The 12,270-nt window shown below is 49.0% G+C and overlaps 1 protein-coding gene across 1 annotated transcript in view; it reads left to right on the top strand.

Moving 5' to 3' along the window:
* The first annotated feature begins 119 nt into the window (after positions 1–119).
* Positions 120–12,270, top strand: part of TYRO3 (TYRO3 protein tyrosine kinase) — a 41,777-nt gene continuing 29,626 nt past the window's right edge. The window contains exons 1-4 of the mRNA XM_066188082.1: positions 120–667; positions 3,952–4,135; positions 6,177–6,277; positions 10,327–10,497. Of these exons, the coding sequence (XP_066044179.1) occupies positions 580–667; positions 3,952–4,135; positions 6,177–6,277; positions 10,327–10,497 (544 nt within the window). The 5' untranslated portion in view covers positions 120–579. The remainder of the gene's footprint in view (positions 668–3,951; positions 4,136–6,176; positions 6,278–10,326; positions 10,498–12,270) is intronic.

The following is a 12,270-nucleotide window of genomic DNA, read 5'->3' on the forward strand; positions in this document are numbered from 1 at the left end:
CACCTCCTTGACCGCCGCCGCTCCCGCCCCACCTCACCCCACCCCGCCCCGCCCCGTCCCGTCCCGCCTCGCCCTCCCGGGGCTCGGAGCCCCGGTCCCGTCCCGGGGCGCCGGAGCGGGGGCGGCGGGCGCGGTGATTCGCCGCTTCGGGGGCGGTGGGCGCCCGGCTCATGCATATTCATGACGTGATGTCAGAGGGGGAGCACAGCGCGCCGTGACCGCCCGAGAGCGCCATTTCCTGAAGGAGGCGGCGGCGGCTGGGCAGGGACGGACGGACGGACGGACGGACCGACCCGCCCGCAGAGTGGCGCCGCGGCGGCCAAGCCGGCAGGGGGAGATCGCCCGGCGGCGGTGACCGGACCGGAGCGGACCCGACCCCACCGATCCGCGCCGCCGTCCCGCAGCAGGTTCTCCCGAGGCTCGCCCCGGCCGGAGCCAGAAGTTTGAGCGTCCCGGTAGCCTCCCGGGCGAGCCCGGTATCGGGCGGCGACGCGGGGCTGCCCCAGCCGCTGTCGCCGCCGCCTGCACGGGCGGTGGGAGCCCCCCCGGGAGCGGGGGGAGGATGGTGGTGCGGGAGCGATGGAGCTGAAGCGGAGCATGGCGATCCCGCGGCTCCTCGTGCTGGGACTCTGGGCTGCGGCACTCCGGGACGTCGCTGCCGTGGCAGGTGAGCGGGGCTGACAGCCCTGTGGCGGCGGGGCGCTGCCCCCCGAGACCCGGGGTGCGGCGGGAGGGGCTGCAGGGCACGGCTCCTGCCGCCGGGCCGGGTCTCCCCGCGGGCGGCTCCCGCCCCGCCACCTCTACGAATGCCGGCAGCCCGCTGAGGGTCGCCGGGCAGGAGCGGCCGGGCGCGGCTCCGGGGCGCCCGGTCCGTCCGGTGCGGCGGCCGCGGGGCCTCGGGCAGCCACAGGTGGGGGTCGAGGCCGGCGCATTTTGCTCCTCCGGCCGGGCACGGGCGGCTCCGCCGCTTCTGTGGGGACAGCGACGTGGCGCTCGGGAGCCGGCGGTGCCGGCGGGGAGCCCGGGCTGTGCGAGCCTCGCCCGCCTGCGAGAGTAGAGCGGCGAATAATCCTCCCCGGTGTTTGCGGAGGCATTGCGCTGGTATGTGCCTAGCGCGGGCCGTCGCCGAGGAAAGCCGGGCGCTAACGCATTCCTGAGTGGCTTTTGTTGTTTTTTTTCCCTCATGAACTCATTTTCCGAAGTTTCCCCCCCCCAGTCGGCAGGGAAAGGCAGCGTGCTGGCGCGTCTCGGCGCCCCGGCCAACCTCCTCCCGACTTCAGCGGGAGTTTGGGCTCCGCGCTGTGCGTGCAGTGACACGGAGCTGGCGGGGCTGTGGCACGGACTGGATCGCTAGATCAGTGTCATAAGGAGTCTGAGGAGCAAAAAGCCTGTACCCTGGCATGCATGAGCAGACGTCTTCCTCTCTCTCCACTCCCAGCATCACAAAAAACGTATTCTGTTCTTAGGCATTAAAATATTAAGAGGTAGCAAGTTTAAAAAACAAACAAACGTCTCATGTATTTTGACAACTAGTGTGTTCACTTGCTGTCAATTCAGACAACTGCTTGATAAGAAATCTAATACACTTCTATTTCCTATCTATACATTTCACAATCTGGAGCTGTTACAGGTGGGCTTGGCGAAACCTATTTGGATGAAATTATTTCTTGCACAGTCAAGAATGTTGTCAGATGAGAAATAGTGAGTGGGAGAGTAAAACGAGCAGTAGGTGGAAATTAAAATCCCTGTTTGCCTCCTATGTGATGCGTCCTGACACCTGCAGGAAGAGATGCTGCAGCCAAAACTGCCTTTTTGACCTGTGAAGTTATTAAAAATACCTGATCTGTAGTTCTTAATTTCATTTGAAATTGATAGAGGGATTACACTTGGACAATATGTACGACTCTGACTGAACACTTGTACTGTATGTTAATTTCCTACATCATTGATTTCTCTGCTAACTGAAGACCATAAAGGATCTCTAACAATACTTCGTGGTTTAATCTGTGGCTAACTCTTTGAGCAGGGCAGTCTGAAGGATGCTGAGTAGTTTGATTTTCCATGAAGGCACCTGTAATGAAAATGTCTGTCAGTTTGTGCACGTGTAGCAGCCTGACTGTATCAGTTTTCTGTAACACAGAGAGAGCTGCTATGAAGCTTTTATGTTGTATTCCGGTACTGTGAGTGGTGAAAAGGGGGGATGCTTTCTGGCATGCACTGGGGCATGTCGTTTGTGTTATGTTTGAGTTATGCGAGGTTAGATCACCCTCACCCAAGGTGATCAAATCCTTAGCCCAGCAAATGAGCTGTAGCAACTAAACTCAAATGATCAGCTTTTCCATTTTCCAGTACTCTCTGTGAATTCGGTAAATGAGTAACAGCAGATAGGAAGGCAGAAGACTGAGTGTCGGGAAACCAGCTGGGGAATCTCATTAAGGAAAGGAATAAAAACCTTCTGCCTGTGTTCTGGGTTTTCTCCTGGACCACTGGTACTCATCTGGGTACAGGCTGCTGGTGGCAGAGCCCTGGCTGGTCTCACAGTGCTGGTTCCCCTTCTCCCAGCTGTTACCACCTCTGTGAGTTCCTCTGCTGCTCCTCTGCCCTGGGAGGTGGTGTCCTCATGGCTGTGGGAGGGTGGCATTTTATCAAGAGGGGAAGTGGCACATCTGAAATCTGTGCAGGATCACCGGTGAGGCTGTAACAGAGTTTGAGAGCAACAGGGCTGCTCACTAAGCAGCGCTTTCTGACTGGCTCTGGGCTAGCAAGGCATTCTGTGAGAAGCTCACCAGCCAGTGAACTGGGTGAAGTTGTAATGTACTGTGATACATGGCCAGGCAAGAGTGATGGAGTAATTTTTTTCTGAAGGATATGGAGTCCACTGCCAGGGCAAAATACTGGACTAGGCTAGACCTGTTCTGGTCTGTCAGTCCTGTGCCACTGCATAGGAAATAGCCACTCTCCCTAACAAAACTAACTTTACATTTATTTTCTACCTTCCTGCTTTCCCACGGTCTCCTTTGATCTTCTGGTTCCTCCTTTATATGCCTGTCTTTCTTAAATGCACTTAGATAGTTGGCTTCTGTGTCTTCTCATGGTAACAGATTCCATACATTCGCTTCTGCTTGAGGGAAACACTCCCTGTCCACCCACACATGTAACAGTGCTCGGGGCGAAATTCTGATCCCTTCTGTGTCAATATAAACCCAAGCAGCTTCACCAGCTCTCGCCCTGCTGCTTTGGGGTCTCAGTGGTGTAGCCCTGGGTACAGTATGGTCCTTTGGCTGGACTGGAGGGTCCTCCAGGAGGCTCATTCAGCACACACCCACATCACATGACAGAAATATCTGTTCTTTAAACAGTTCTGCTCCTCAGTGAGGTATGCTGTGGAATAGGATTTGCTTCCATGGATTTTGCAAATTGTAGAGAAGCTTTCTGTAACACAGGAGAACAGTGTATGCTGAATAACAAGACATAATTGATTCTTTCTCATATCCAAGCTCTTTACAAATGCATACAATGGAGCAAGCATGATGATTTCTTAGCAGCACAAGAACATCATAGCTTAAATCCAGGCCTGGGGAAAAGAGGGAGGTGTGGTAGCGTGTTGAACGGATGCAGTTAGCACTGCTGGATCACTGACACAGTGAAGCTCCCAGCGTTTCTGTGTGTCTCTGCTTGGGCACCACTCTGCAGAACATCACCCTGCTGTTAGACGAGTTGAAAAAATCCCCATGTACACACTGAACCACCACTTTTCTCCAGCAATTGTGCTTTCAGTGCTTGCTTTTGCCTATTGCTTAGCAGACATAGTAGAGCAGTGCTGAGACTAACACACTCCTCTGCCGCGTGTGCTGGTAGGGTGTGTAATTCCAGACCACCAACCTAGAGTAATTTGCTGTACTCCAACCCCCCTTCTTCTGGGGGTGGGGCGGAGTAGTATTTTTTTTTTAGGTATGAAATTTACAGGACCTCCAATCAAATTAAAGGTGTCCCAGGGTCAACCCGTGAAACTAAATTGCAGCCTCGAGGGAATGGAAGATCCCGAGATGTTGTGGATCAAGGACGGAGCAGTGGTGCAAAGCGTAGACCAGGTGTACATTCCAGTAGATGAAGAACACTGGATCGGCTTCCTCAGGTACAACAGATGCAGAGAAGGAAGAATATCATGGAAACTATTGCACTGTTTTCTGCTGTCAGCTATATCTCTGCAACTGCAGTGCCCTCAGTGGGGCAGAGTCCTTAGGTCTGCAGTTCGCTCTGTGGCAAGGGCATAACTGAGAGCAGAACTGAAGCCGCTGAGTGCTGAGATTTTATCCACTAGAACCATATTGGTTTTCCGACTACTGTGGGGACAGGTGCTTTGCTAATGCTTGTGATGCTTGAGACGTGACTTCAAGGTGAAAGGATGGTCTTGCTTTGTTTGTTCATCTTGTTCTGCCATGCAGCAGTATAAATAGGTTTTCCCTCTCGTACTCATCCTGTTCTCTTACTCTCTCTCTTGAGCTGTCAGTCTGCCTAAAGGGTGACGATTGTTGATTGAAATGAGACTCCCAGGACTACATCCCCTTCCTTTCTTTGGGGAGGAGTGTTTGTCCTCTGAACCATCCCTGATTCATTTTGCAATGAATCCTAATTTATTCCTAATGTATTTACACTACGTGATATCAGTCCTGCCCCATCCAGAGGCATAAAACCTTGTGCAAAGCAGATCTCTGTCCCTTTCTTTCAGCAGAAGAGGGATGTCAGCTAGTTCTGGAAGTACTGAGATAAACAAGGCCCATGATTCTGCTCTGTCTTTTTTTATGCATTAAAAGAACTTGTACAGGCAAATATACCAACACCACAAGAGCTCAAAGCTGTTGACTGACTGAGAATCACTCTTCCCTGAGCTCTGGCTTCATCTCCCGTTATGTTTCTTGGATTTACATTGCACAGAGTCTCCAATTCCACCAACTGAAAGTCTTTGTGTTAAAGATTTTCTGTAAGAAACATTTTGGTAGGAAAGAACAGCTGTGCACAGTAAAACTATTGCATAGCATTATGTTGTGGAAACAGTTTATCTTGAAACTATACTGTTTATTTCCCCCCAGTTCCACTAGTTAACTCTGTCCTTCACAATCTCATTCTGATCTCCTTTCTTGCCTCTTGTTTTACTCCACTGAGAACTCTTTGCAGCACCAGAGATAAGTTAGGGTGCTAAATCTGGATGTATCTGAATCTTTCTCTCCTTTTTCCTTTCTTCTAAAGAGATCATTTCTGCCACCCACGCGTGACTCTCTGCTGTGATCACTGTGTTTCAGAACATGGGCAGGACAGCTGATGCCATTTGAAGGTCCAGCTCTGAAAATCGGGCTGTAGTGGGTCCATTTTGCGCATTTCGGCAAACACTCTCCCCTTTCTGTCTTCCTTGCTGAGACGTCCTTCCCCTTCTCCGAGGAGGACTGCTAGCGTTAGAAAGGTGGGCATCAGCTCTGGGAGGATCCCTGCATGGCAGCGTGGCTGCACGTCCCCCTGGGAGCAGTCAGCACTGGTGCACCGAGGGGCTCTCAGAGTCACACCGTGGCCTTTGGTAGCTTTGGGACCAAATTCTGCCCTTGCTCACCATGCACCAGCATAACCCCTTGAGATCACAAACTGGGAGGCCCAAGGAGTTTTGCAGAGTGAGCCACTTTTGGGACCAGAGCAGCGCCGAGCACAGTTGAGGAGAGGGGGACCCTTTTCTGACCTCTCTGTTCCTGTTTGAGGCTGTTGCCACTCCTGTCACCTGAGGCAGAGCAGTCGAGCTCATTGGAGGTTTGCAGCGCGGAGTTTCCTGCTGGCTAAGGTGTGCAGGCCAAGCTGTGGCACTTGAAGGCTAGCTAGTGTCATGATTCAGGATGGAGATGACCCCTTCCTATCCTCAGAGGACACAGATGACTGGTTTTCTGCGAGGATGTTTTGGAGGAAGACTGTCTGCTCTGCAAGGACTCTCTCCACCCACTTTAGAGAGGAGCCTCCCATCTCTGCTGTTTTGCCATGTGCTTTGTGCTGGCTGCCTGTTGATCTCCTCCCCAGAGCTGGCTGTGTCTCAGTGGGTGTTTTCCATGCATCTGGTTTGCCAAACACTGGAGGGTCCTTTGGGGCAAAAACTTGCTTTATCCACATAAAATATCGATATGGCTTTTGACTTTTTTCAGCTTGAAATCCGTCGAGCGGACAGATTCTGGGAAGTACTGGTGCCAGGTTGAGAACGGGGGGAAGAAGGAAGAATCACAACAAGTGTGGCTCATAGTGGAAGGTAAGGAGGAGTAGTAGTGCTGGTTTCCTTTCAGGGCTGACCCACCAATATGCTCTAGGTCGAAGTGGTGAGAGCAGATTGCTCCAGTGACAGGCTTCTTGGCTCTGAACCATTGCTGCTGACTGCAGGGAAATCACTACAGAGCAGGAGTAAGAACTAGGAGAACTGCTTCAAAGAGCAGAGCTGTCAGTTCATTGCCTTCAGGTTTTATTTTGGCATGTTAGGAAACAAGATCTTTTCATGCAAGCACATTTCTTTCCTGCTTTTAAATCCATTTTTGCGGTCATCTCTAAATAATTCATAGAATGGTGAATAGTTCAGGTTGAGAGGAATCCATGGGGCTCATCTGGTTCAACCCACTTCTGTAAGCAGGGTCACAATCTGTTTCTGTGTGTCAGCCAAACAGGTCTTTGTAGGCAAGGTAGAGTTTTAACCCAGTTGTGAGTTTTGTGAGCCGTGCTGTACATCAGCACTTCATAGCTGTGACTGCTCCGTGTGGCACTTTTCTGTCCGGGGTTGTCTCATAAGAGTGGCTTCTGCGTGGCTGCCCAAAAGTCACCCAAGGCAGTGTGGATCTTACTGTCTCTAGTTTCATTTTCCCTTGAGCCATGATTCTGTTTGATCCTCAGAAACTAGTAGTCTTAGGATGGCTTAATGTTTGGTGAAGAGGTTGACAGGAACTGTGCATTTGCAGCAAGAAGTAGTTTTTTAGATGTATTTGGTAACATTGTGGGCCGGAGCTGAATTGACAGCCCTAAACAGGGGGGAGCAGGGAGGGTGTTGTGGGAGGTGGTGTGGTCTGGGTGTTTTACAGCAAAGGTCTCGCTCACTCAGAGCGTGGAAACATTCATAGCAGCTCTCACAAGAAGAGTAACACATTCTGCCTTCCATAAATCCCAGGCTTTTGTCCACCTAAATTTTCAGATATAGTTTCAACTGGAAAATGTTGTTTACAGCTTAAAACACTCTCTTGTGCAGAGTTTCTGTTTCTATCCAATTACTGTGGCCTCCTCCAGAGGTGGCTGCATTTGCATGGCGGGTGCATTAGGAGTGATTGGGTAGCTCAGTGTGCTAAGCTGTCTGAAAAAAACTTGCTGCCCTTCTGGACTGCACAGGCAAAAAGTATCAAAGTCACAAAAAACCACCTGCAGTTAGGTAAGGTGGAGTGTGTTGAGAATGAAGGCCAAAGCTTACAGCAGAAGTGAAAAAAATGCAACCGCTTGTCTTGATGAGAAAAACACGTATAGCAGAAGGTAGTTAAACTTGAACTGGGCATGTAGTCATGTGTAAAGGGAGTTGGTGGATGCAATTAAATATTAACAAGTAGTGATAAGGGGTGGAGTTTTTAAAAATGTGTCAGCTCTTAGCATAAGAAAGCACTTGGGAATGCAAAAGCTTATCAGACCCACCTTGGCTGTTATCTCTGTGTATTTCTTCCCTGGACGTGCCAGCTTTGAGTAGCAGTGGTTGCTCTCTCGATAACAACTGTCCTCTGACTGAGAGAGGATCTTTACTCTGGTGATTTGCAGCCTTCAGTAGGTGCTGATGCGCTTCAGTGTGGCACACGGACAAATGTGGACTATTGGTAATCTAACTTAAAGTGAACTTGACTGGATTTCTATGCTGTATAATATCTGCTTCGGTAGTCTGTATCTGGCAGATTTTCTAGCAATGGTATTTGAACTGTCTTTGTAATAAAAATATTTGATCTTATGAAACACTTCTTAGAATTTACAAAACCAAAACTGTTTTCAACCTGTGTCCTGGTTTAGAAACTAGTCTCTGGCTTTACTGAGAGCTTGATACTGTTTGTTGCCTGGAGAGGTGATCTCGGAGGCACACTGTGGAGTGTTAAAAAAACGGATTGTGTTTCTTACAGAACTTTGCGTCTGAAATTACACCTCTGACTGTGTAGCTGTTCCTGGGGCTGCTAGCCCCCATTGTGGCTACAGTAAGAAACCAAGCCACACCCGTGTGAACACATTCCCCTGAATCAACACTGTCTGGAAACTGAACTGTACATACAAATCAGCTTTAAAGGTTGGATGCCGGCTTGGAAGGGGGAATAGGTGACATAATTTCCTTATTTTACCGCTGATTTTCTGACTGCTGGCTGCTCAGTGCCTCCATGGGGCATCTGTGAAAGGGATGTGCTGACACTCACCTCCTGTACCAGGAACTGGGAGGCTAGATATGTCATAGGCAGCGAGCTGTCCAGGTAACATATGGACGGGGGCAGTGCGAGTTCCTCAGCTGGATGAGTCAGCTGCACTCCCTCAACTATGAAAGTTTTTAATTGTGGTCTTGTCTGCTCTGTTTAGCTGCTCCCAAAGTGAGAAAACCTGCTGAGCTGGGCAGGATCTTCCTGAAAGTTTACCTTGGGTGTCATGACAAATGGACAGGAGGCAGGGATCCTGCTCACAGGTAGAGAAACGGTGATTATTCTCCCTTCTAATCTTCCTTGGAGAAGGAGGGCAAAGCAGGCAGAGGTGTTGCAGCTGATATCTCAAAAGCTTACTCATTTTATTGTTTATGTATGAACGCAATAAAAAATGAAGTAAAATAAGTCAGCGAAAACAAGCAGTATGCCATGACGATGGATATACCTGTCCTGAACATTAGCCTTTGCACAGATAGGCACTGTCATTCCTCAAGAGACTTGGGTTTAGACCTGTTTTAGTCTGTTCATTTACTTATTACTCTAAGGGATGGAGGGAAGGAAGGCGCAAAGGAACTGCTGCCTGAAAGACACAGTCTTTCCCAGTGACTGGACAGTCAATCAGTGAAAGACTGAGAAAAGCACTTTTGGCTGTAGCTTGGGGGAAATGTCAAGTGTTAGGCTTCTAAATTCCTATTTAGGCACCTGGGTTAATTGCCTGCTGATGGAGGTGCTTGGGCCTGTCATCTTTGGCCAGGGATAGACAGTGTAATTTCAGCACGTGAATGCACAATGTTGTCAGTTCCTCTGTTTCTGTAAGGCAACAGATCAGCGGCTTCCAGAAAATGCTTTTTCCAGCTGAGAATACCTGATTTTAGTTGGGGTAAGTGCTGTTGGTAGCAGCAGTGTTTGACACACAAGGGTTTCTGTATAGAAGGGAGCTGAACATTTCTCTGGGCCTTCAGCTCTTCCACCAATCACCAGAAGTACATACTGGCTGTCCTGTATGGTCAGCACTGCTGCTGATGGCTGGCGATACTTGTGCTGCTGGTTTGGAGCACTGAAACCACAAGAGTTTTGGCATTGCCCGTAAGAGGAACCACATCTCTTGATGTGTTGAATTACACTCAGCTATTGCCACTTAGAGCTGACCTAAGGTAGGTAGCACTGCAGCTGCATTTTGCTCCCCATGGGCCTAATCTGAGACCTGTTGTACCAACCAGGAGTCTTTCCATGGTGGGAAACAGATAATTACCCAGAGATCGGTGTCCGTGGATAGCCTTCAGCTCTGAAACGAATTACCCCTGACTCCAAGGCAGCCTGGTTGTCCTGGTGTCAGAGTGTGCTGGAAGGCATCTCCATTCAATTAAGCTCCAGAGAGAGCATTGTAAATGCTCCCAGTCTCTCACCGCAGGGATTCTTTCCTCATTCATGGGTTTGTTAAAGCTGGTAGTTCAACACTTTCTCAAGCTTCAGTTTTTAATGCATGGCAAGAAGTATCTGCAACTGGATTAGCTGTCTTTTAAAGTGGTGTCTGCCACCACTAAAGTTATTGACTGTTGCCTCTTTAAACTCCAGTATCTCCAGCTGAAAAACTGAGAAAATACTACCACTAAAAGCTGTTTCATAGGGGAGTCTTGAATTGAAGGTGGTTTTTCAAAGGCATTGTGGGAAGCAAGCACTCTTTCTCTGTGCCTTCTAATTGCAGTATTTAGGCATTCGTGCCCTGAGGTGATCCCGCATATCTGACCCTTGGTTTTGGTTAAGGGCTTAGAGGGCGTCGGATTCAGCCTAGCAGCAGGACGGATGTCCAGTGTTGGGCACTGGTATTAGTGGAAATAAACAAGAGGCAGTTGTTCCAATTATTGTCACTTGTCTGTTGCTTTTCCAGGTGTTCCCTTTTTTACTGTGGAACCTGAGGATGTGTCCGTGTCCCCTAATGCCCCATTTCATATGGCCTGTGCTGCTGTTGGTCCCCCTGAGCCAGTGACAATTGTCTGGTGGATGGGAGACTCTAGAGTGGGGCTTCCAGACGTCTCCCCCTCCATCTTAAATGTATCAGGTAAGGCTGCTGCCACTCCAGGGGATCACTTTGAGCATCAGAAGAGGAGAAGAGCTCTCTTCTGATCATGCGCTGTACGTTGGGTAGCCACATAGTGTGGGAATGGTGTTTAACTCTGCATTAATAGTTGAGTGGTCATCATCACTTCAAAGATTATCTCAAGGGGTGATGGTTGCTCAGTGTTTTCTGCTGACTTGAGGCACACAGGCTCTTACAGAGTTTGGATGTGACTTGTTAAAGGTGCTGTTGAACAGATGATGCATTGGGTCCCTCTTGTTCTACCTTGTGAGAGTGTTTGTGGTTATATGAAGTGATTCTGTTGGTGCCATTTCTCTTGGAACTCTCCAAGCATTCACACGTAGCAGATGCCACCCCTTCCTTCTGTGCATAACCCTGTCACACACTGCTTTCCCCTCTCTTACCCACCCCCATCTCTGTTCTTACATCCTTGCTGGATGCTCTTATCATTAAAATCTGACCGCCTCTTGTAACTGTTTGACACTTCAAGAGTGATTGCATCAGTGCTCAAATGGGCTGGTTGATAACCCTTCAAGACCAAGGTTTGCCCCACAGCAGAGCTTTCACCAGCAGGGTCAGCAGAAAAACTCAGGAGCCAGGAGGTGTTAGGGCCCCTCTTCAGACCACTTTCAGAAAGGGTGATGAATCTCTACCAGGAACTGACTGCAGCTATTCTTTCAGTTACCTCTTAAAAGTAACTTTATTCTAGTTGGTTGTCCAACAGCCTTGTGTTATGTTTTTTCTTTGCTGCAGTTTTATTATTCTCGGCAGCCCTGACCCAAAGTTGAACTCGTTGAACTAAAAAAGTTGAACTTTTATTTAGAAATAAGAGGGTTTACAACTAAGAGTCACCTCTAGGGCCTTTTAATCAGTGTTAACACAGTTATACCCAGGGTGAGTTTTTATATGTCTTTGGCCATCCTTTGAGCTATCCAATCCCATTCAGGCTTCCCTTAGAACTTTATTTATTCACAAATCAAATAATGACACATGATTTGAAATGGTTTTAATTGTCTGCTCCCTCTCTTACGTAGCCACCGATGCTGTTCTAAGTTGGAAATGAAAACTGCTCCCTTATGATATAATCTGCCTGTTGAAATGAAAACTGAAAAGATAGATAGTCAAGAGGGTAAAGACAGTAAAAAATAAGTCACTGTTCCTCCACTAAACTCATCCCACAGTGCCTCACAAAATATCTGTTGTTGGGGGGCTTGGAGGCCTGAAAAAGGACATCTAGTCTAGTGATTCTCCAAATGAATTGTATTTATACATATTAAGTGCCATCAGCACCTTTATTTGCTTCTGGCATTCTTTGGGATGTCCCTTGGGCACATCCTCTTTCAATGCACTTTGGGGTGTCCCTTGGGCATATCTTGCCTTTCCAGCTGAGAACGTGTAGCAGGACACAACCTGCATGGTTGGATTACCAAAGCATGTCAAAAAAGGCAGTTCTTAACTAAACAAGCAATGCTAGCTGAGGAAAGTATCAGGCTCTGAAGAAAATAATAACAAAGTACTTGGCTAGAAAGCAAGCATTTAGAGGGTTCAGCAATACTGCATTTGGAAAGCAGTGCTGGCATGGTGCTAGGGAACATGCAGTTCCGGGTTTGTGGTGTATTTTGTAATTTCCTCAGGGCAGGGCTGTGTTAGGCTCTGTCTTGGGATAGGCCTGCCACATCAGGTGCTGCTCTGCTTTGCTGCCTGGCCTTCAGCCTCCTGGCAGCATCTTCCTCTGGCTCACAGGGACAAGAATAG

Source organism: Chamaea fasciata, unplaced genomic scaffold (assembly GCF_029207755.1).
Source record: "Chamaea fasciata isolate MVZ Bird 193981 ecotype frontalis unplaced genomic scaffold, bChaFas1.0.hap1 SCAF_7, whole genome shotgun sequence".
Classification (NCBI taxonomy): domain Eukaryota; kingdom Metazoa; phylum Chordata; class Aves; order Passeriformes; family Sylviidae; genus Chamaea; species Chamaea fasciata.